Raw genomic sequence first — 25,797 nt, 5'->3', positions numbered from 1 at the left:
ACAATATCTTAAAAACCCAGAACTTTTATGAATCGCACCAATAACTGTACCTGGACTGCGTAGAGGAGTGGGTCACCACAATATATATTAAAAACCCTGAACTTTTATGATTCGCACCAATAAATGTACCTGGACTGCGTAGAGGAGTGGGTCACCACAATATCTTAAAAACCCAGAACTTTTATGAATCGCACCAATAAATGTACCTGGACTGCGTAGAGGAGTGGGTCACCACAATATATATTAAAAACCCTGAACTTTTATGAATCGCACCAATAAATGTACCTGGACTGCGTAGAGGAGTGGGTCACCACAATATATTAAAAACCCTGAACTTTTATGAATCGCACCAATAAATGTACCTGGACTGCGTAGAGGAGTGGGTCACCACAATATCTTAAAAACCCTGAACTTTTATGAATCGCACCAATAAATGTACCTGGACTGCGTAGAGGAGTGGGCACTGGGCACCACAATAAAATATATAAAAAACCTTCAACAGATCTGCATTACACTACACATACGGCTGCTCCTCCATCCTCTCCATCATATACATGTTGGAGTTTTAGCGTGTGACAACCTCTTGTTTTTGATAATGTCAGTGCATTTTGAATATTTTTCAATTTGCCCCACACCACTGAATGTACTTTATCTATGATACGCATCTATCTATCTTGACTGCGTAGTGTGGTGGCCCCGGTACACAATTTGGTACCGAGGCCACAATATAATTAAAAAACCCTCCACGTGTCAGAATTCCACCAAACAAGTATCTGGACTGCATAGTGGGGTGGCCCCGGTACCCAATTTGATACCGGGGCCACAATACCTCCTCCAAACATGGTACAGACAATTCGTCATTGAGATCCCAGACAGACAGGGTCAAAGTGTTATTGTTTGACTTTGTAAACCCAAAAAACTGTCCCTGTTGCACATAGTCGTGCAATGAAGACTGACTTTTTCATTTAAAGGCACGATCTTTCAAGTGTAGTGTTTGTAAGTCTAAGTCATATTATACTTTTGGTAAAATTGGTTTATTTTGTTCCTCTTTATGGTAATTAGTAATAGAATTAAAGTATGAAATAGAATTAAAGTATGAAATAGAATTAAAGTATTAAATAGAATTAAAGTATGAAATAGAATTAAAGTATGAAATAGAGTGGTATATAGAGTTGTAGTGTGGTATAGATAGAGTGGTCCACACAATATAATAATAATAAAACCCTCAACTGGTCTGAATTCCACCAAACAAGTATCTGGACTGCGTAGTGTGGTGGCCCCGGTACACAATTTGGTACCGAGGCCACAATATAATTAAAAAATTGGGCATCAACTGTCACCGTTGTTTAATATCTGATACACCTAAATATGGACTGCACAGTGGAGTGGCCCCGGTAGTAAATTTGGTGCCGGGGCCACAATACCTCCTCCAACTTCCAAGTGTAGTGTTTATAAAGACAGACAGCGTCGAAGTGTTATTAGTTGACTTTCTTAACCCTAAAATTGTCCCTGTTGCAAATATTCGTGCAATGGACAGTTACTTTTTTATTGAAAGACTCAAGCTTTCAAGTGTAGTGTTTATAAAATATAAACAACAATACAGTAGTTTTAGAGCACGTCAATACCTCTTGTTTTAAATTATGACACGGCATTTTACTTTTGGTTTAATTTCTTGTATTTTTTTAAATTTGGTTTTACTTTTTGAACATGGCAAACGACTGTTGATTGGTCATATAATGCAAAAAAAAAAAGGTCCAAGATGGAATTGTCCTTGGGCCCTCACACCCACCCTTATGTTGTTGAAATAGGACATGCACACTTTAACAAACCAATCATTTCAGCGACAGGGCCTACCAAACAACTTTGGCTGAAATGATTGGTTTGTTTGGGCCCCCACACCAAAAAAGCTATTCATCTCTCCCTGTACAGACTAAACAGGCTCTACTGAGGCAAGATGTCGTCCTCATCCTCAACCTCTGATTCCTCTCCCCCTACAGTGTGTACTTCCTCCTCATCACACATTATCAATTCGTCCCCGCTGGACTCCACAACCACAGGTCCCTCTGTACTGTCTGGAGGGCAGTGCTGTACTTCATTGAGGAATTGATTATTCATTTTTATAAACATCATTTTTTCAACGTTCTGAGGAAGCAACCTCCTTCGCCGCTCACTGACCAGGTTCCCCGCTGCACTAAAAACTCTTTCCGAGTACACACTGGAGGGGGGACAACTCAGGTAAAATAGAGCCAGTTTGTACAGGGGCTTCCAAACTGCCTTTTTTTCCTGCCAGTAACAATATGGACTGTCTGACATGTCTACTTGGATGGTGTCAGCAAAGTAATCATCCACAATTTTTTCTATTGTGACAGCATCCAATGCAGCGAGAGTAGACATGTCTGCAATGGTTGGCAGGTCCTTCAGTCCGGACCAGATGTTATCAGCATCCCCGCCAGTGCCTCTTTTGGGAAAACTGAGCTTTTTCCTCGCAGCCATAGATGTGGAAGAAAATGAGGGTGGAGCTGTTGGGATGTCACGGTCCTCTTCAGAGGACAATCTCCTGACCAGCAGGTCTTTGCACCGCTGTAGACTTGTGTCCGCCGGAAACAGAGACACAACATACGCTTTAAACCGAGGATCGAGCACGGTGGCCAGAATGTATTCCTCTGACTTTAAAAGAGTGACCATCCTCGGATCCTGGCAAAGCGTACGAAGGGCTACATCCACAAGAGCTACATGCTTGGTGTAATCGCAATGGCTTACCAGCTCCTCCCTCACTTTCTCCAGCTGCTTCTGCAACAGCCTGATCAGGGGAATGACCTGACTCAAGCTGGCAGTGTCGGAACTGACTTCTCGTGTGGCAAGTTCAAATGGCTGCAGAACCTTGCACAACACGGAAATCAGTCTCCACTGGGCTTGACTGAGGCGCATCCCCACTCCTTTGCCTATGTCGTAGGTGGCTGTGTAGGCCTGAATGGCCTTTTGCTGCTCCTCCATCCTCTGCAGCATATAGAGGGTGGAGTTCCAGCGCGTCACAACCTCTTGTTTGAGGTGATGGCAGGGCAGGTTCATGCTTTTTTGATGTGCCTCTAGTCTGCGGTAGGCACTGGCTGAATGCCGAAAGTGTCCAGCAATTTTGCGCGCCACCGCAAGCATCTCCTGCACACCCCTGTCACTCTTGAGGTAATGCTGCACCACCAAATTAATGGTGTGGGCAAAACATGGGACGTGCTGGAAATTGCCCATATTTAATGCCCGCACAATGTTACTGGCATTGTCTGACACTACAAATCCCCATGAGAGTCTAAGTGGGGTAAGCCACTGGGAGATAATTTCCCTCATTTTCTCTAATATGTTGTCAGCATTGTGCCTCTTATTAAAGCCTGTAATGCACAATGTTGCCTGCCTTTGCACGAGCCGCCATTTTGTAGTTGCTGCTACTGATGCAGCTGTTGCTGTTGCTGCGGAAGGGGATGCATCTACCCAGTGGGCTGTCACAGTCATATAGTCCTTCGTTTGCCCAGAACCACTTGTCCACATGTCCGTGGTTAAGTGGACAGTGGGTACAACCGCATTTTTTAGAGCACTGAGGACACTTGATCGTACTTCTCTGTACATTTTTGGTATCGCCTGCCTAGTGAAGTGGAATCTCGAGGGGATTTGGTACCGGGGACACAATACCTCCATCAACCCTCTAAATCCCACTCCACTGATGGCGGACACCGGGCGCACGTCTAACACCAACATTGCAGTTACAGCCGCAGTTATACGCTTTGCAATAGGGTGACTACTATCGTATTTTGTGGTCATGGCAAACGACTGTTGGACGGTCAATTGTTTTGTGAAAGACTTAGCGGTCTTACGACTTCCCCTCTGGGAAGATGACCGACTAACAGCAGCAACAGCAGCAGTGGCAGTAGTAGGCGTACCGCTGCAGGATTCCTCGGATGAATCCCGTATTGAGGAGGACTCAGTCTGGCTGCTGACTTGGGCTGCAGGACTGAATCTGATGGAGATTGTGGAGGAAGTTGACGAGGAGGGTGTTGCTGGTGTGTATCCAACTGGACCACGGGATTTAGGTGTCCCTGTACCGATGAGGATCCTAGCCCCAGTTCCTGAACTAACCACTGAACTATGAAGGTTATTCAGGTGACGTATAAGGGAGGATGTTCCTAGGTGGGCAAGATCCTTACCCCTGCTTATTTGAGCTTTACATAAGCTACATATGGCCATACATTGGTTGTCTGGATTTGGATAAAAATAACTTCAGACCGAAGAGGTGCATTTTTTGGTCTTCTGACCAGGCATGACGATGGGCTTTTTCATCCAATGGACATCAGCTGTTTCCCCCCCTGGTGCCTCATTTACAATAACCACATCACCATCCTCATCATCAAGTTCCTCCACAGCGCCAGCTACATCATCAATAGCCTCCTCCCGAGCCACCTCTTCCCGTACAGTGATGGGAAGGTCAGGCTTGACAACCACCAACATCCTTGGACTCGCCTTGTGGATTTGTGATAATTTCTCTTTAGAAGGCAGAGTTGTTTGCTGTTTTGTTGCTGACAGCATAACTCTCTTCAATTTTTTGTAGGGGGGGGGGAGGAGGAGGAGGGCTAAGATCCGTGGGTGAAGCTGAACCACTAGTCATGAACACGGGCCAGGGCCTAAGCCGTTCCTTGCCACTCCGTGTCGTAAATGGCATATTGGCAACTTTACATTTCTCCTCAGATGATTTAAAGTTTCTCTTTTTGCTACTTTTTCTTAACTTGGGCTTTTTGGATTTTACATGCCCGGTACTACGAGATTGGGCATCGGGCTTGGAAGACGACGTTGATGGCATTTCATCGTCTATGTCATGACTAGTGGCAGCAGCTTCAGCATTAGGAGGAAGTGGGTCTTGATCTTTCCCTACTTTATCCTCCAAATTTTTGGTCTCCATTATATGTAGCACAAGATACTGCAGAATGTGTGAACTTGGTAATATTGCAGTACCAATGGACTTATACTGCTGGATTGGTTTTGCAAATTTGGTTATAATTATTATATTTTTATTTATTTATTTTTTACTTTTTTATTTTTTTTTACTTTTTTTTTATTTTTAAAAAACTTGGGAATAGTGGGGAAATAACTATGCCCTTAGAAGCACAGAGCACAGGACACAGCACCACTGGACTGAACAGGACACGGCACAGGACCCAGCAGCACTACGGAACTCAGCAGGACAGAGCACAGGACACAGCACCACTGGACTGATACTGCAGAATGTGTGAACTTTGTAATATTGCAGTACCAATGGACTTATACTGCTGGATTGGTTTTGCAAATTTGGTTATAATTATTATATTTATTTATTTATTTTTTACTTTTTTATTTTTTTTTACTTTTTTTTATTTTTTAAAAACTTGGGAATAATGGGGAAATAACTATGCCCTTAGAAGCACAGAGCACAGGACACAGCACCACTGGACTGAACAGGACACGGCACAGGACCCAGCAGCACTACGGACCTCAGCAGGACAGAGCACAGGACACAGCACCACTGGACTGATACTGCAGAATGTGTAAACTTTGTAATATTGCAGTACCACTGGACTTTTACTGCTGAATGTGTGAACTTGGTAATATTGCAGTACCAATGGGCTTATACTGCAGGATTGGTTGTGCAAATTTTGTGGTAATTAAAAAAAATTGAAGTAGTTTTTGGTATTTTTTAAAAAAACTTTTTTTTATTTTTTTAAACACAGGGGAATATTGGGGAAATAACTATGCCCTTAGAAGCACAGAGCACAGCACACAGCACCACTGGACTGATACTGCAGAACACAGCACAGCACAGCACAGCACAGCACAGCACAGAACTAAACAGCACAGAACTAAACAGCACAGAGGACCACCTAACACACCCTCCCTCTACCCTGATCAATGCCCGAGTGAAGATGGCGGCGACTAGCGGGGAATTTATAGGATCCGAGTATCGCGAGATCCGACAACGGGATTATGAGTCAGAGCCTCAGTTTCACATTTGAATTTGGCGCCAATACCCGGATCTGTCTCGGATCCGACTCGGATCCGCAACGTTCGGATGGGCTCGGATTTCATAAATCCGAGTGCGCTCATCCCTATTCTAAAGTGTGAAGATCTCTTTTGCCAGTGAAAATTAGTGTTTCTTCTGGGGAAACAGCTTGGTCTTGCTTCACCCAATGAGGTTATCGCCAGTGTTATCCCCACAGGCAATATTGCTGGCTTCCACTGGTGATAGTCTCCCCTGCTGGGGGTGCCACCCATGGGGGTGCCTATCATGTTAGTCCTTTCTGTAGAGATGATTTCACAGTTTCCATGACAGCATATCTAGAGATTGAAAGATAGCTAGGTCCTTCAAAATATTCAGACAAGTTATTGTTTCCAGTTTGGTTTGGTTTTTCAATATTGGATGCAGTCTGTCCAGGCGTATACTGGCTGCACAGACTTGCACCTTTTATTTTTTATAGTTACAAAGTCAGTTTGGAAACCAGAAGCTCTGACATTTGACTGTATATGGCAAAGATGTTTGCTTTATTCAGCAAGACCTCTCCACTCACATTCTGAAGCAATCTTGATTTATGTAAAAAAATAAATAAACCATATTTTTATTAATTTTTATACAGTTTAAAGTTGTTTATTTTATAATATAAATATTTTTGCTTGAAGAAAAGAAATGGTGGTCCTGGCCCATGTATGGACTACATAGCTCCAAATGCGATCAATACAAATTGCCTCTTCCTCTGGAATTGTTGGAGAGGTTCCGTGCTGCAAACATATTTACAAAGGGGCCTATAATTTGAGTACCTAGTCCGTGTTGTAGGCATTAACTAATGCCGCAGCTAACTTTTGACATTTTGTTAATGATGTGCTCTGATACATTTTGGATCAGTATGGATCAATACGTAGTGATTTACCTTGGTAACATTTTTATACACTGTTAGAACACATAAAACACATTAAAGCGGTTCTGGAATGCTTGAGAACACATAAAGAAGTGGAAGTAGCTCAATCAATTTAATCAATCAATGCTTAAGAACTTATTAGACATAGTCTGTCATTGCTGTTTCAACATCTGGAGAAATTGTAATCACACAAGGAATGGGACTCATCTTAATTAATGGGTATATTCCCAAACGTTATTATTGAGGGGGTGCTCTTCAAACATATATAAACATTTTTACCATCAACACCACAGTTGGAAAAACTCAAAGGGAAAAAAGGCAATAGTTCATTATACATACTAATTAAAAAACAACATTTTTTTGTCTCATTCATTGGCAAAAAGCTTTTATTACAGAGATTAATGTTGGTGAAATATTAAATATTATCAAGAAATAAATAAAGAAAGAAAATCTTGTGTATACTAAAACAATGGAACCCTTCCAAAGAAGCTGAAATAGTACTAAGAAGAGGAATTGATCATCTATATCTTATGCGAATGTGTCATGATTAACCCTTATCTGTCATATTAAGGGTCTCATCATAATAGAGACCTTAGTAGGTCTATCACTTTATCCATCTTCAATTCCTTAAAATAAATGACTTAAATTTGGCACATCAGTTGTTGCTAATTTACAATAAAGAGGTTAATGTCTTTCATTGTCTGCATGCTTCATCCTTGGCTATGCCTCTCTTTGCGAATTGGTCTTCAGCTACTGGGATTTAGTGACATAATGAGTTTAGAAATGCCAATACGGTGCCTTTATTATTGCACATGTGCAGATCTGACATTTATTGGTTTGCCAGCGTTATACAGCTTACAAATCATGCACTGTTTTCAATAATATGGTACTACAGAAGAAAAGGTTCAAGCAAATCAATATGTTTGGATGCCCACATGGAAAACTATCTCTGGGGAATAAGATCTTCATAAGAAATACTAGTGGCACAGGAGATTCGAAAGTAACAATTAAAATGTTTGAAGTTGTGGAAATCCTTTCCCAACAATTTTGTGTTGATTTAGGACAACAATACCTGGTTTTGACGTCCTTTCAGGATTCCTTGGACAAGAGGTGACAGTTTTTTAAAAAGCTGTTTTTCCACCTTTGTTTCAGTGCTTGGTTCAGACTTTGCAGACTCTTAGGTGGCTTTAGTGGTACTATCCTAGTGTGTCATTTCTTGGGTGTGATGGATGGTCTGTGGACTAATTTGTCCAAGTGTTCAGATGCCCTGTTTGTCCATTATGATGTGATGCCTCTTCTTAATAGACTAGGTTGGCCTTTTCTGTGGTGGGGATAACAGTCCCATCTGAGTGAACAGCACATTCGACCAGTGTGACCAGTCCTGCTTGGGCAGTACGATATAGGGCGTTGGTAGATCAGGATTGTAGAATGGCCATCTGGTTGTCCCTGCAAATCTTTTTTGCAAATTTTACAAAACAAACATAGTCCCAAGTTAGAAACTTATGTGGGTTGCCTCTCCTGATCTTGTCTTCCAGGCCATGGGCTTAGTATGAGTGTAAGATGTTAGTGGATATAAATGTATAAGGATAAATATTTTTTTTTCTTATTTTATTGAGGAAACAAAAATAAAACCGTTAAAAGCACATGGGCTATTGCCATCAGGTTTACATGAGCAAATATGTGTATAGAATTAGGTTTTTGTTCCTTTTGTAACTTTTTAGCAATATACCGTTATACTACATATGCCTTGCCTGCAGTTAGTTTAGTTTAATTGGATAGTTGTGTTGTGAATATGTCTGTTATCAGAAAAATCTGAATATTTTCCATGTTCACTTTGATTTAAAAACAACTGATCATTATTTTTCTGAATACAGAACCATTGTCGGTAAAATCACTAATGAACAATGCATCGTCCATGATCTCTGTTCCTCTGTTCTGGAGTAGACCTGATGAGTATCAGAGTAATTACACCTACAGAGTCCAGACTAATGTCACATCACCAGCTACAATGATAAATGATACAATAGTGACAAGTGAATCAGCTACAATAATGAGTCTGACAGCGGGAGAGACATATACATTCCTGGTATATACAAGAGCTGCTGATAATATCACTGAATCATACCCTGTATCAGTAACTACCTGCACAGGTAAGTACCATACTGAGCATGAAGAGAAAGGCAGGAAAGCAGCAGAACATTTATAGAACATTAACAAAACAAACAGTTTTCCAAATCTGGTGACGTCATGTTCTGCTCCTTCTGATGAGAGTAGTTGGCCAGACATGCAGAGTGCTGCGCCTCATTCTGTGCTAAAGTGTAAAAGTAAATCAGGACAAGATATTTTATATAATTTATATCCACAGAGCTTTTTGAATTGTGCAAAACAACCTGATTTTCCCACTTCTTGTGAAATAGTGACGATCAGGCACAGACAATACTTTCAGGGGGAAACTTTTGTACCATCTAGGCTCAATTTTTAGGGGAAAGCAAATTTATATGTAAGGATGTACTTCAATAAGGGGCTGGTAAATAAGTGATTTTTTTTATAAGAGAGAATGTATTGCGCCTCTGCATTTTTAGGAGTCATAATTGACAGTATTATGAAATTAATCTTCAGATTCCTATTAAATACAAAGCATCATATACAGCAGGTGAAATAAGTATTGAACACATTAACATTTTTCTCAGTAAATATATATTTAATTTGGCTATTGTAATAAAATGTACACCAAATATCAGCAACAACCCTTGCAATCCACACATGTAAAGAAATCAAACCATAGATGTCCGTAAATTTTAAGTTTTCTGTAATAATGTGAAATGACACAGAGAAAAATTATTGAACACGCTTCCTGAAATTTATTTAGTACTTTGTACAAAAGCCTTTGTTGGTAATGACAGCTTCAAGACGCCTTCTGTATAGAGAAACTAGTCGCATACATTGCTTAGGTGTGATTTTGCCCCATTCTTCAACGCAAATAGTCTTCAAATCTTTAAGGTTCCGTGGGCTTCTTCTATGAACTCTGATCTTTAGTTATTTCCATAGATTTTCAATTGGATTCAAGTCAGGTAATTGGCTGGGCCATTCTAGCAGCTTTCCTTTCTCTGAAACCAGTTGAGAGTGTCGTTGGCTGTGTGTTTGGGATCATTGTCTTGTTGAAATGTCCACCCTCGTTTCATCTTCAGCATTGTGGTAAATGGCAGCAGATTTTTATAAAGAATGTTTTAATACATTTTTCTATTCATCCTTCCTTCACTGATATGCAGTATGCCAGTACCGTGTGCAGAAAAACAGCCCCCACACCATATTGTTTCCACCTCCAAACGTCACTGTTGGTATGGTGTTTTTGGGGTTATGTGCAGCGCCATTTCTCCTCCAAACATTGTGTATTATGGCATCCAAAGAGTTCAGTTTTGCTCTCATCTGACCCCACTATATTCTCCCAGTATTTTACAAGCTTGCCTAAATGTTGTGCAGCAAACTTTAAATGAGCTTCAACATGTATTTTCTTCAGCAAAGGAGTCTTGCCTGGTGAGCGTGCATACAGGCCATGGTGGTTGAGTGCCTTACCTATTGTTTTCTTTGAAAAAATTGTACCTGCTAATTCCGGGTAGACAGCTGGACAGCTGAATGTATATTTAGCGTGATGCACACGTGTGGTAAGGATACCCTTACCACACATTCCGGTGAATGCTAAGAGATTTGTGACACCCAGCCTGCTTTCAACATTAAGACCTGTCTGACGAACATCGCAATATACATTCAGCTGTCCAGACCAGCTCACATGCGCATGTGCAACTTTATTGCTTCATCATAGAACTCCGCCGTCTATCTCACGATCACCCGTCATCTACGCCCCCCGGCACCATGGGGAGGTAATGGACTGCGTCTAGGAGAGGACCGAAAGTAACATCTGCAGTAACAGGTTCATGTAAGTTACAGAACTTTCTGTCTCCATTATCGAGGTTGCATTACCCATAGGAACAACACTTTCCCCGTACATCAAGTTTGCAACATTCACTGGAGTAAACCTTTGTACTCTATTACCACTGTTATCCATTCCGTCTTTTGAACGTGCAATTCCTATTGGAACCAGACTGTGCATACAAATACAATCATTTCTATTTGACTAGTAGGCACACCGCTTAGCACCAATAGAGACTTGCTGGAATACCATCCGTATCAGTGTTTTTGTCCCTTCTGTGTTGTACTATACATGGCTGCCTACTGTACATGTTTTCTCATATGAGTTTCAATTCAATCTATTTGAATGTGGACCATTCTTTGTACTGGCCAGAATATATTAGGGAGCGCAGTTGACTCATTCTCCTTTTTTAATCTATTGATGCCTTTTTTGCACATCCCTTTCTTCATGTGTTCAGTACTTCTTTCACCCGCTGTAATAAAGGATAAGGATAAAGTGCAACTAAAAGAACTTTCTGCCATTTTATGGTAAGTGTTGGTTCATCTTAAATTTAATGTCTACAGTCAAGTGATAGTGATTTATAGTCAGGTGTATTTGTCCCCCTGGCCGTTCCCATAGTGGACTACCTTGGGCTGGGTCACTGGGCCACCTCCATTTTGTTCCCTTTAAAATGTTCCTAATAGGCTGCTGAGTCGAGTGTTGCCCTCCGGACTAAATTGTATCAGCCCTCCCCAGTTTATAGTAATGCTACAATCCCACAGAATATGTTATGAAATAAAACTGTAACTTGTGATCTAAATCCTGGAAGAGGGTAAATGACATATTGTAGACATAGGTTACTGATGACTAAAATGGTGGTGAATGCAGAGGTGCTACATATATAAATACTAAACACATTGCTATGGAATTCCTGTGTGAATATCTAATATTCTGATTGTATTCCCTGTTAGTTCCCGGACTAGCTGGCTCCATCACACTGAACAATTATAAATTGTCTGATTTTCTTGGAGTCACATGGACGGCACCAGCAGGAAAAGTGGATCATTATAAGGTCTTTCTAACAGGAGATATAACTAACACAATACAAACTAGTTCTACACAAGTGAATATCACAGGATTACTACCTGGCAGAGAATATACAGTCACTGTACAGACACTTAGTGGTAACTGCAGCCAGACATCCGCTCCAGTGACAGAGGCAACATGTGAGTATGATCAGGGTCATGTGACTGCAGGGGGTGGAGCATTAATATAACCTTGACAATTGCTCAGTACTCCTGCTGTAAGTGTTCAACTCTTCTACGATGTAAATAGTCTCTTCCCCACTCTGGTGGGGGTACTTTGTAATGTTTACCTGGATTTCTGGGATGGGCAGATGTAATTAAATTTTGACTCATTGATTAATTGTCTCATTTATTTCCTTATAAATGTACAACTGTATAGGGTCAATGTAAAGTCTTCCTCTTGAACCATTTTATTATGTACAATACCTTCTCTTTCCCATCCTTGTACCACACACCATGAGGTCTTCCTTCTTCTCTCACCACGGCTCCTCATCCATTCACCTGCTCTCACATCATTCTTCACTTACTGTCCCCGCCTCTACTCTGTAACATTTCTCCTTCCTGTATCACCTCTCCTCCCAGCCCAGGGATCTGTGCATCAGCCCAACCTTTTATAGGTATAGGATCAGTTTGTCTGGCCTGTCTAATCCAAAGGAAAATCTACTTAGAGCTACCTCTCTCTGGTGTCTGACTCATCTCCCATTCTCTCTGTCTCCTGTCACTTGCTGTGTCCCTCCGGACAGGTTACCATTATACAGATATGACTGTTCTAGATACCAAAATAAAGAAGTGTGAATACCAACGTACTAGGTAATCACATACCTGCTTAATATAATTAAATCCTTTCAATATCTCATGACCAGGATAGTGCACCTCCTAGACATGTAAATCTATTCAGACTGAAGAACAAAGTGTAAGAGGAGAGCATGTAATAGTGAGGGCACTCAGTGATTGTTAAGGTTCTTTAAAACATACATTTTATTGGTATATATTAAAAAATATATTACTGGATCCCATAATTGAAGCCTGAATACTACGCATAGCAAAATATTTAAAAGAAAATAAATAAAGTGTGTAAAGTAACAAATAAATTTAAAAATGGCAAAACATTTGCCATACATCGCTGTGTTAAGTCAGTTTGTTAACTGATTTATGTATAAATTCTTGTTATAGCATTAACTATAGCTGCAGATTTTATTATATAAGTTAACAGAGATCTGTATTGTTGATCCTGGATACTCCAATAGAAAGGTCTAATAGCCTACACTGAATCTTTCAGTATATAGAGAGGATCATATTAACACGGGTTCACTTGATATAAGTGTAGCTTATAAACATTGTTGTTCTGATATATGATATTTATTATAGTGTTTATTTGAGAGCTATACGTTGATTCAGGGAGAATGTCACTTGTTTATAAAATAGTCCCCCTCTAATACACCTCTATCTCTAAATATGTAGAATACCCGTTGTAATCCTATTTATGTTTCCAATAATAGTCTGTAATCAGTACACCATTTCATATATATGGAGCATAGATATAGGCTGATTATCTCCCTGGAGTCTAAATGGTTAAGATCCCCCAGGTCTCTTATTATAATGGATAGCCTGCGTTAGACTGAAAGTATCACCCGTTAACAATGATCTGCAATCAGTACACCATTTAATATATCTGGAGCACGGACACAGACTGATTTTCTCCCTGGAGTTTAGATAATTCAGATCCCCAAAGTCTCTTGCTCTAACGGATAGCCCACATTAAGCTGAGAGTATCACCCATTCCCTCTGTTTGAAATCTCATTTATACATTATAATTGCAGCATATAGGTATATAAGTAATTTCACACAGTGAGGTGAACGCCGACACGCGTTTCGCTAACTTGCTGCAATTATAATGTATAAATGAGATTTCAAACAGAGGGAACGGGTGATACTCCTCTACTCTATAATAAATATCATATATCAGAACAACAATGTTTATAAGCTACACTTATATTAAGTGATCCCGTGTTAATATGATCCTCTGTATATCCTGAAAGATTCAGTGTAGGCTATTAGACCTTTGTATTGGAGTATCCGGGATCAACAATACGGATCTCTGTTAACTTATATAATAAAATCCGCAGCTATAATTAATGCTATAATAACAAGAATTTATACATATATCAGTGAACAAACTGACTTAACACAGCGAGGTATGGCAAATGTTTTGCCATTTTTAAATTTATTTGTTACTTTACACGCTTTATTTATTTTCATTTTCTTTTAAATATTTTGCTATTAGTAGTATTCAGGCTTCAAAATATGGGATCCAGTAATATATTTTTTAATATATACCAATAAAATGTATGTTTTAAAGAACCTTAACAATCACTGAGTGCCCTCACTATTACATGCTCTCCTAGATACCACAATGTTATATTTATACAAGCTACACTGCCCACTTTGAAATCCCATTAGTACAATAACCATAACTTTTATATAACTATAACGTCCTTCAGCATAAAGTACACCTGGTATTGCTATAATAATCGATGTGTAACATTTATGGGTCTTGGAACAATCATTTACTTTTCATGTTTTATAATTTTTTAAATTGTTTGTATTTAAAATATTATTTTAAACCTCTACTGCAGCATTGGTAGATTCATTATAATTTTGATCTAACAGTAGTTGACCTTTCAGTCCCTGCAGTCAGAATTATAGTGAATCAGTCAGCGCTAGTAAGGGTGACTTGAGACTGATCTCCCAAAGAGCACCCTGGGCTTCCCTTCACTAAGGTAAACCTCCAATGATGTCCCTCACAGGAGAGACCTGTATTCGGGTCTGTTAGTTCTAGTGCTAGTAAGAGGGGAAGCCAATCAAACTAATCAGAGACCTCACAGTTGAAAAAACAAAAAAGATACATTTGCACTGTTGTATGAACAGTCCTATAAGTCCTTCATAAATAAAATACACTACTCATACAGTCTTTGATATCTCTATACGCAGAAGAGCTAACTCATTACATAATAGCTAAATAAATGGACTGGCACACATTTTGTAACAATTACAAAATTTTTAAAAAATAAAGATTCTTTTACCATAAGAAAACAGAATGTACAAACATAATGAAATACATTGGTTTGGATAAATGTTTGTACTAATTTGTACATTTAACACAACAGTGTTTGCGGCCGTTTCTTGTAAACATTTGTGATTATTTGTCTCCTTGTATCATTTTTTTATTTTTTTATTATTGTGTTTAACAGATTCGTCACAACCAGGCAACATAACCTTTAATACAGTTGGCACAAACAACATCACATTATCTTGGGGAGAGCCAGTCAACATGACCAATGTGACAAAGTCATATAATATAACTTATGGGAATTCATCTTCAAGCACTTGGACTGTATCAAGTAACACAACAAATGTCACCCTTCAGAGCCTGACGTCAGGGACTAGTTACACCATTAGTGTGGTCACAGTCGGAGTCTGGGGGTATCAGAGTTTACCTGTGAGTGCATCTCTATACACAAGTGAGTATTACCAATTTTGTCAGCTGTAATTGATAATTTTCTTATTATTATGCCGGAGCTCAAATGAGATTTTCAATATGTCATTTCATAATTTTATCACTGTTATAATTAATTGTATGTTGTAACAATCGGTGAAGAGGCAGATGTAGGTAAGATGATTCAGTTTATTTACTCTCAAACACGCACGTGAAAAAATAGAGGAGCCTTGAGGCTGGAGAGTGGAGCACAGCAAATACAATTGTGAACAGTGTGTAGTCCAAGATCTGATCAGAGCAGCAATCATCACCATTTATTTATATAGCGCTACTAATTCCGCAGAGAACTCACTCACATCAGTCCCTGCCACATTGAAGCTTACAGTCTAAATTCCCTAACATACACACACAGACAGACAGACAGGTAATGGAAAATAGAGGAGCCCTGAGGCTGGAGAGTGGAACACATCAAATACAATTGTGAACAGTGTGTAATCCAAGATCTGATCAAAGCAGCAATATCACAGGAGTAGTGGAATAATCATAGGTAACAGAATAACCAGAATCCAAAGTAGCACAATAAGAATATAGCTGAATATGCAGAAGATTCAGACTCTCAATACATACACTTCTATAAGGGAATACCGCTGCCATGAAGGGTGTACTTGGTCTGCAACAATGATTAGGTAGGTGATATGTGTCAAAGTAACATCCACATGAATGCCAGGACCCAAGGTTTCCTAGCAGAACATTGCCCAGAGCATCACACTGCCTCCGCCGGCTTGTCTTCTTTCCATAGTGCATCCTGGTGCCATTGCCATTTCTTCCACAGGTAAACTACGCACACGCAGCCAGTCACCTTTTTCCATTGCTCCATGGTCCAGTTCTAGATCTCAAGGGCCCATTGTAGGCGCTATCAGTATATGCAATGTTAGCAGGACGAGCAGTGAAACTATGTTCAGAGATGTGTTCAGCTCTTTTTTTCTTGTCTGTCTGGAAAACCCCAGAAAGAGTGAGATGTGAGACAACGTCATCTCAGAGCAGTTGATAGGGGATCAAGGATCAGGGGCACAGGAATTACAGTTCCTACATTTTGTGTCAAAGGAAAACTGATTCTGTCTACTCTCATAAGCAAAACTATTTAATGATGTACGCGCAGCATCGCAAGTTACTTTATGGCCATTATATAGAAACTGTTATCAAATATACAGTGTATGTGAGATCAGTGAGCAGAGGATATTGTAAGTAAACCGGTTTTAATATGTCGGTTGCAAAGAGTGAGGGAGATATGTGGACCCCACACTTGTGTTAGTAGAGATACCTCTTAAAGTTTAGCATAGAAAGTATAATAAGGAAAACATGGCATAATAACCAAAGGCCACTGTTATCAAATTATACTGGACCCATCCATTGTTACGGGGTGTTCTGATGACCAGATATCCTAATCATAGTGCTTCTGAGTATTGTGATAATTGTCATTCACACAGTAAAGTGTCATTGTTTATCCACAGTTATAAGCTATTACATTCTCGTTATCTGTATTTTATTTTACGAGGTTCGGGGTAAATAGTACAACATTTTTCACCATCTAAGCAGAGTTTATGGTGAGCAATGTAAATAAGTAGGTGTCTGAATGTAAACAAATTGGACTGAGTTCTTGTCAATTGATTTTCCATTACTAGAGTCTTTAGTGCATAGATATATTTAGTGATATATAGAAACCCAACATACCAGAGGGTTCACTCGAAGTGCATTATTAAGCCAGAGGTGTGCGGCTGTTACAACTTTGAGGGTACCTGTGTCAATCCCAATTAGCACTAGCAGACTAGAGGCGCTGAGTCTAACGGATTCACCGGTATTCACTAAGAACTGCCGCAAAAGACAGGATGGACTTTGTTGCCAGGAACCCGCAGGTCGCCGTCCTCTGGACCGCTTTAGGATGTAACACAAGGCCCAAAGAAGAAGACTGAGAATTCCTGGAAGAGCTGAGACCGCTACTTTGAGAGAAGGCAGGAACACACAGTAATCAGCACTAAAGGTCTGCAGATATGGGTCTGGTACACTTGATATCAGCCAGCGAACAGTCAAACAGGCTAGGATCTGGTACACGGGATATCAGATAAAGGATCGTCAGACAAGCCAAGTTCGGTACACAGGTAGATCCAGCAGCACGTAGTCAGAGAGGTAGAAATGGTAAACAGAGGATCCAGCAGAAATCGCCACACAAAGAGCAGTAAAAGGGAGTCCGACGCACAGCAACCAAGTTGCACTGACACTGAGCAAGTGTCAGTGCAGAGATTATATAGAGACAGATTAAAAAAAAACACCCTGACAGTCGAGTCATGTGATCCGCTACCCGGAAGTGCGGCATGGAGGATAAAGCACTGGAACGAGGAAAGGTAAAATCGTTACAACAGCTGAGTGAGAGGTCAGCTTCTTTTTATGCTGTAAGTGACGTCATTATATGAACTGGAACCCCAAGGTCCATTGGTACATAAAACATAGAACACTATGGGCTCGTACACAAGTATTACTCTCTACATTCCTGTGTGTTTGTATTACATGAGGTGGAGTGAATTTGGGTATCTCCATAATTATTTGAAGTTTCATTTGCCAGCCTAGCTCAATTCTGTCGATGCAGTTTGTTCTATTCTGTCATTGTCATTGTTTTGCTGCTACAGAAGTCAGTATTTCCTTAGAAGTACATCTGTGTATACAAAGTACTTTGGTCAAAGATAGCAGAACCTATTATATATAGCGTGAGCATTCTAGTTTTAATATTACACCTTTGTTACTGTAATCTATTGCATAAGATATTTATTAATCACAGTGTTTCATTTACTAACTATTTGAAATGTTTAATGTATTTAAGTATTTGCAATAGCTGACTGCTTAACTTATTGAATATATAATTTATCTTTTTATTGCATTATTTCCCAAAATAACTTATCTGGCACAAAGTAGATTGTATTATAAAACATTGGCAGCCAGTAATAACTACATATTTAAATAAACCTGCTAAGTGGCTGTTGCATCAGATCTGTGGTCGTGCTGTGATTTCTTGTGTTAGACCCAGGAAGATCCCTGCCCGTCTCATCCTGACCTCTACCCCAGACGTCAAGGTGAAGACTTATGTGGGGGTGCCGGAAGAAATGTTACACCTTGTCTACATACACCTCTCTATCTACCTACCACCAAGATGAGGGTGTTACCTACCATAGTGCAAGGAACATAACATGATGGAAAGGTGTGACGTTGCTGATTCTTAGAGTTTACAATTTGAAAGGAAGCAATAAGTGGGATAATAGAAGAATAGACAAATAATGGTATAGATCACTGATGGGCAACCTGATACACCTCAAGGTCCTCTAACCTCATTAATTTTAATCTCCGTAATAAGTTACCACAATATCCTAGTATTTAGTTAGGAAAACACCACATACCCTACAATGACTCTCACCCTTCTAAATTCCCTAAAACATCAGTCAGCCTCAGCTGGGACCATTGGTGAAGCTCAGTGTGGAATAAATGAGAGAATAAGAGCTGTTGGGCATAAAGCAGAGAAAATGACCAACAAGTAATAAAGCAGGAAGAAGCTGGGGTCGCATGGGAAGGCTCAGTGGTCCGCCTGTTGCCCATCTCTGGTATAGATTGCTAATCACATGAGCTGTGAGTAGACCCACCACACCGCTGATTTCTGAACAAGTGCTTAGATCTCCAGAAGTCCTCCAAGTTTAGGTATATGGGAAAGAGAAGTAATGGTGAGGTACTATTTGAAGACGGATTATGGATTAGCAGTGAATTGGCCTCTTGACAAGAAGACAGAATATATAGGAAATATGATACCAGTCCCCGTCCTGGAGGAATTTCAGTGACCTCATAAATCTTTAAATCATACGAACAATCTGCTAGAACAAGGAAGATCGCTCCAGAATATATATATATATATATATAATGCATACATGTGTATATAAATATATATGTGTGTGTGTATGTATATATATATATATATATATATATATATATATATATATATATATATATATATATATATATATATATATATATATATATATTATTATTTTTTTTTTCTCTTTTATCCAGTCTGGGGGACACTGCTTACCATGGGTTGTGGAGGGGAGCACGGGAGTTGGCACCTAGCTAGTTAATCTTTAGCACTGCTGACAGACCCCTCCCCTCTACAATCCCCCGCCTCTTCCTCCTCAGTTTTTTCTAGGTGCCCAAAGGAGTTGGGCTTATTAGAAATAGCTAGTCATTTATTTCATTTATTTTTATAATAACTTTAACATTTTCTTTAATTTTACAGTATAGTTAATTTAGGGCAGAGCTGGGAGTGTGTTCTATATATAGAGAACACACTCACAGAAGCTGGGCAGCGGTGACTGTGCATTAGCGGTCACAGTACAGAGTGACAAGCGGTCCCCCGGACCGCTGCCACTCTTGGAAGGCTCCAACGATAACCGGCGCTGCCGTTAGGCATAGAGTGCCGCTTATTGTATCACCTTGCCGGCGGCCATAAATTCATAAGCGGACCGCGGAGGTACACGGAGAGAAAGGAGGAGAGTCGGGGGCCATACCAAGATCCCCCCTCAGGTGAATAGGAGGGGGCATCGGGGTATTAACGCTGCAGGAGACCTCTTCAAGAGGCCTCCATAACTCTGCCAAATACATCGATAAGTTTCTTTTAAAAAAAAAAAAAAAAGACAGAAAGCTGCAGAGGGGGAACTATCACAAGAGCTCCCCTGCTCTCAGCACAGATGGTACAGTCCGGTCCTCTGGCGCCAAAAAGAAGCCCGGGAAGGAACTTATCTCCAAGGGGCCTGAGTGGCCCTTTTGGCTAAGCACCAAAACCTTTCTTTAACCCTTTACAGACTGTTAATGTGGTTACAGGAGGAAAGCTAGTAGGATTGTTAAAATCTTCTTACTTGCACATATACCTTTTAATCTGTTACACACATACAAGTACAGCTTTTATTACACATTAGTCTGTTACTTGTCGTATACTCTGTCTCTCTCAAAATATCTCTTAGCTTAATGTGTTTGGTGTGCTTTTCCTTTTTACAATGTCAGAAAAGGGAAAAGGCCCTATGGCAAAATATTTTACATGTTCCAGATGTAAAGTTAAATTACCAAATGGGCAGAAAGACCCGTTGGCGCTCTGCTCCGTCTGTAAAGGAGAGGTCCCCTCTGCGCAAACCCAGCTCCTTCCAGCCCCACGGACGGAGGAACCGGCCTGGGTAGCTTCCCTGACACAGTCGGTTTCCTCTTTAGCACAGATGATCTCCCAATCTACTCAATTGTTGTCTAGTGTGGCAGCCTCTGTGACAAATAATGCTATTACACCTCTGGGGCTCCCTGCTGCCACGGTTTCTTCTGAAACAGCTATAGCAGGACCTTCCTCTTTGCTTACGGACCAGCCACCTGTACCCACAGAACCTGCATGGTCCTCAGCATTTATAAAGGGTTTAGACAAACTTAACCAGTTACTGGAATCCCCAAACCTGCCCCCAGCTAAAAGAAAGCGGCTTAGATCCGCTAATCCTCTCATGGTCCTTTCTGATTCAGAGGGATTTTCAGAAGAGGAAAGAGAATCAAATTTGGATTCTGACCAGGTTCCATCCTTGGAACAGGAAGAAATCACTAAATATCAGTTTATTGATGATTTGGTTTTAGCGGTGAGGCAAGTGTTGGACCTCCCACAAATGGAGGATCCTAGTCCTAGAGACAGAATTCTCTTTAAGAAGGCCAAGAGGAAGGTTATTCGTTTTCCCCCTTCTGTAGAACTCAGAGATATTGCTGAGGGAGCCTGGAAACAGCCTGATAAAAAGTTTTCTGTTCCAAAGAGGTTCTCTTCCCTGTATCCGTTACAGGAGGAGGTTGCGTGGCTCGCTGGGAGGAAATTCCGAAAGTAGATACTCCTGTAGCCCGTTTGGCCCAACACACTCTCCTTCCAGCCCCGGGCTCAGCAACTCTGCAAGATACCACTGACCACAGAGTGGAATCCCAGTTAAAATCTATATTTGTAGCAGCGGGTTCTTCCTTTAGACCCACGTTTGCTTCAGCTTGGGTTGCCAAAGCCATGGAAGCATGGGCAGAGCAACTGGCACAGTCCTTACAGGACCCAGAATTGATTACCCTAGCATTATATTTAAAGGAGGCGGCTCAGAGCACAGCGTCTGTGTCCTCCTCTATTCAGGCTGCGTCTGTTTCAGCAAGAAGAACGTTATGGCTGAAATCCTGGGAAGGGGATTCTGAGTCGAAGAAATCTATGGAATCCATTCCTTTTTCTGCAGCAGGTCTGTTTGGCCCGGAATTAGATAACATGATTTCCCAGGCAACGGGGGGCAAGTGCACCTCTTTGCCGGTTTTCTCCGGTAGAAGCCGAACCCCAAGGTTTAGCTCCTTTCGTCAGTCCTTTCGGGGCACTTCCTTGCCCAAGGGACAGTCGTTTAAGGGTAGACATCCGAATTCACGAGGCTCGTCTGCCAGAGGCAGGTCCTCGTTTGCAGTTAGGCGCCAGGCCTCCAAGACTCAGGAGAAGCCTGCGTCCTGACTGCCACTCTATTCTCCATGAGGTGGCACTGGGGGGGGGGGGGGGGTACGTCTGTCTCTTTTTCAGGAACAGTGGGCAGCGTCATCCCAAGACCCTTGGATTCGGGGCATTATTTCAAGAGGGTACATGATAGATCTGATGGGGCCGATACCACAGCGCTTCTTTGTAACCTCGCTGCCCCGAGACCCCCAAAGAAGACAGCCAATGCAGGCCTGTGTCGCTTCTCTTCTTTCGCAAAAAGTTATTTGCATCAGTCGCTCCTGAGGTTCACAGTAGGGAACTCCCACTATCAGTTCTGGGGCTCTTCCTTTCGGCCGCTCCACAGCTCCAAGGGTCTTCACGAAGATCATGTCGGTGATGGCAGCGTGTCTTCACCTAGAGGGAGTTCAGGTAGTCCCTTATTTAGACGATCTACTCATGAAATCCTCCTCAGAGATTTGCTTACGTCAGCACTTATCACTCACCATAGCGGTCCTCGAGAGCCATGTGTGGCTGATAAACTTAAAGAAATCCCAGATGGTTCCTTGTCAACGCATGGTCTTCCTGGGGCTCATCATGGATACCAGTCGGCAGAAGGTGTTCCTGCCTACGGAGAAGATCAGTTCAATCCAGGCTATGACAACTCGGGTCTTGTCCTCTCCCAAGCCCTCCATTCATTTGTGCATGCAGCTGCTTGGGAAGATGATGGCCTCCTTCGAAACGATCTCTTTCGGTCGGGCTTATTCTTGATGCTTCCAGTGGGATCTGTTACAGAAATGGTTAGGATCCCACCTACGCTTGGATCTCCAGAGGATCTCGCTGTCTCTGGGGGCGAGAGAATCGCTCCAGTGGTGGCTGATTCAGGTTCATCTGTCAGAGGGCAGGTCTTTCGCTCCATGCTCACAACAGGATCATAGCCACAACAGACGCCAGCCTGAGAGGTTGGGGGGTGGTAATCCTGCACCTCTGGCTCCAGGGACTTTGGTCGGTTCAGGAATCAGCCTTATCAATAAATGTGTTGGAGTTGAAGGCAATTCTTTTAGCTCTTCGGGGGGCACAGACCCTCCTTCGGGGCCACCCAGTCAGAGTTCAGTCCGACAATGCCACGGCTGTGGCATATGTCAACAGGCAGTGAGGAACCAGGAGTGCAGCCGCAATGAAAATTGCAGCTCAGATTTTTGCTTGGGCAGAACAGTATGTTCCAGCAATCTCGGCAGTATTCATTCCGGGAATAAAGAATTGGAAAGCCGACTACCTAAGTCGAAATCAAATGATGCCGGGGGAGCGGTCACTCCATCCGGAAGTATTTCAGTCTGTAGTTCAGAGGTGGGGTCTTCCGAATATAGATCTCATGGCCTCCAGACACAACAAAAAAGTTCACAGGTTTTGCGCAAGGGCAAGAGACCCCTTAGCGGTGGCAGTGGACGTAATGACCATGTCATGGGAATTCCGGTTGGGATATCCGTTTCCTCCGATTCCCATGCTTCCTCGCGTGCTCAGACGAGTAAGGCAAGGCGGTCTGCCGGTAATTCTAATAGCTCCCTCATGGCCACGCCGAGTGTGGTATGCGGACATAATCTCAATGGCGGTAGGGCAAGGATTTCTTCTTCCGTCACGAGGCGACCTTCTTCTTCAAGGTCCCTTCAGTCACCAGAATTTACCCCAGCTCAGTTTAACGGCATGGCTGTTGAAGCCAGCTTCTGGAGGGCTAGGGGTTTTTCCTCCAGTGTAGTGAACACTATGATGCGAGCTCGAAAGCCAGTTTCAGCTCGCATCTATCATCGGATTTGGCGAGCCTATATCAGATGGTGTGAAAATAGGACATGTCACACGTCTTCATTTCGTGTCCCTCGCTTATTGGCCTTTCTTCAGGATGGGCTGGAAGCAGGGCTTCGTTTAGGTTCCCTAAAGGTTCAGGTATCAGTACTTTCAGTCTTTTTTCAACTGAAATTAGCGGATTTGCCAGATATCAGGACTTTTCTTCAGGGAGTCTTACATATTCAACCTCCCTATGTTCCGCCTACAGCACCATGGGATCTTAACTTGGTACTGGACATGCTCAAAGGGCCTTCTTTTGAGCCCTTACTTGAGGCAGATTTTAGGTGTTTGACCTGGAAGGTTGTCTTTCTTTTGGCAATTGCATCGGCACGTAGGGTGTCGGAATTGGGAGCTCTGTCTTGCCGGGAACCATATCTGGTTTTACACGAGGACAGAGAGGTTTTGAGAACACTCCCCTCTTTTGTTCCAAAAGTAGTGTCCTCCTTCCATTTGAACCAGGAAATTGTAGTTCCGGTTTTTTCATTTACTTCTCAGTCTATGGAAAAGTTAGATGTGGTTAGGGCTCTCCGTATTTATGTCAAAAGAACATCTTAAATTAGACAAACCGATTCCCTGTTTGTTCTCTATGATTCTAACAAAAGAGGCTGGCCAGCCTCTAAACAGTCCATTGCAAGATGGATTACGGCAACTATTAAGCAGGCTTACATAAGAGCTAACCTTCCTGTGCCAGAGAGACTTACGACCCATTCCACCAAATCGGTAGGGGCGTCGTGGGCAGCAAGAATTGGGGCTTCTGCAGACCAGCTTTGCAGGGCAGCCACCTGGTCTTCTGTCCACACATTTACCAAATTCTATCAATTTAATGTATTTCGCTCGTAGTGCTCTACAAGCTGGGCTTTCAGAGCGGTCCCACCCTTAGGGGGCTGCTTTAGAACGTCCCCATGGTAAGCAGTGTCCCCCAGATTGGATGAAAGAGAAAAGAGGATATTATATACACATACACACACACACACACTATGGAAAATCTTCAAATGGGAAATGGGTGGGTGATAATAATGGAGGATGACACTGTTGTAACAGTGCTGCATTATTGTAATATTAGAGGTATATATACCATTACTGTAACCTTTGTGTTTACTGATTTTGTTTTTTTATTTTTCTCATAATAGAACCGATGCCAGTGAAATCACTAATGAACAATACATCTTCCATGGTCTCTGTTTCTCTGTTCTGGAGTAGACCTGATGAGTATCAGAGTACTTACACCTACAGAGTCCAGACTAATGTCACATCACCAGCTACAATGATAAATAATACATTAGTGATAAATGAATCAGCTACAATAATGGATCTGATACCAGGAGAGACATATACATTCATGGTATATACAAGAGCTGCTGATAATGTCACTGAATCAGACCCTGTATCAGTAACTACCTGCACAGGTGAGTACAGACTGAGCATGAAGAGAAAGGCAGGAAAGCAGCAGAACATTGACAAAACAAAGTTCTTCTCTTGTGATGTATGATGAGAGTAGCTGGCCAGACATGCAGGGTGATGCGCCAGAGTGTAAAAGTGAATCAGCACAACATATTTTATATAATGTGTGTCCATGGAGCCATTTTGGATTGTGCAAAACAACCTGATTTTCCCACTTCTTGTGAAATGGCGATGACCGTGCACAGACATTACTTTCAGTGGGAAACTTTTGTACCATCTAGGCTCAATTTTTAGGGGAAAACACATTTATATGTATATCTGTAAGGATGTACTACAATATGGGGCTGGTAAATAGCTGATTTTTTACAAGTGAGAATGTATTGTACCTCTGCATTTTTAGGGGTCATGAATGACAGTATTATGCAGCTCTTGTATGAATTGGGCCATATATGTATTATAGTCATAACTTAAATAAAAGTATAAGAATAAAGTGCAACTAAAAGAACTTTCTGCCATTTTATGGTAAGTGCTGCTTAATTCTAATGTCTTTAGCCAAGTGATAGTGATTTATAGTAATGCTTCAATCCCGCAGAATGTTTATGTCATGAAATAAA

At 41.5% G+C, this 25,797-nt stretch overlaps 1 protein-coding gene and 1 long non-coding RNA gene across 2 annotated transcripts in view; both read left to right on the top strand.

Annotated features, from left to right (window-relative positions):
• The window catches only part of LOC142103998 (uncharacterized), a 32,263-nt gene extending 23,196 nt beyond the window's left edge, over positions 1-9,067 (top strand). The window contains exon 4 of the long non-coding RNA XR_012679481.1: positions 8,798-9,067. This is a non-coding gene — a long non-coding RNA (uncharacterized LOC142103998). The remainder of the gene's footprint in view (positions 1-8,797) is intronic.
• Positions 9,068-15,214: 6,147 nt separating this feature from the next.
• Positions 15,215-25,797, top strand: part of PTPRJ (protein tyrosine phosphatase receptor type J) — a 64,661-nt gene continuing 54,078 nt past the window's right edge. The window contains exons 1-2 of the mRNA XM_075188682.1: positions 15,215-15,436; positions 24,913-25,188. Coding sequence (XP_075044783.1) covers positions 15,247-15,436; positions 24,913-25,188 — 466 coding nt within the window. The 5' untranslated portion in view covers positions 15,215-15,246. The remainder of the gene's footprint in view (positions 15,437-24,912; positions 25,189-25,797) is intronic.

This window comes from Mixophyes fleayi, chromosome 10 (assembly GCF_038048845.1).
Source record: "Mixophyes fleayi isolate aMixFle1 chromosome 10, aMixFle1.hap1, whole genome shotgun sequence".
NCBI lineage: Eukaryota > Metazoa > Chordata > Amphibia > Anura > Limnodynastidae > Mixophyes > Mixophyes fleayi.
The sequence above is the reverse complement of the archived record's forward strand: the minus strand, read 5'-3'. Positions and strand labels throughout refer to the sequence as shown.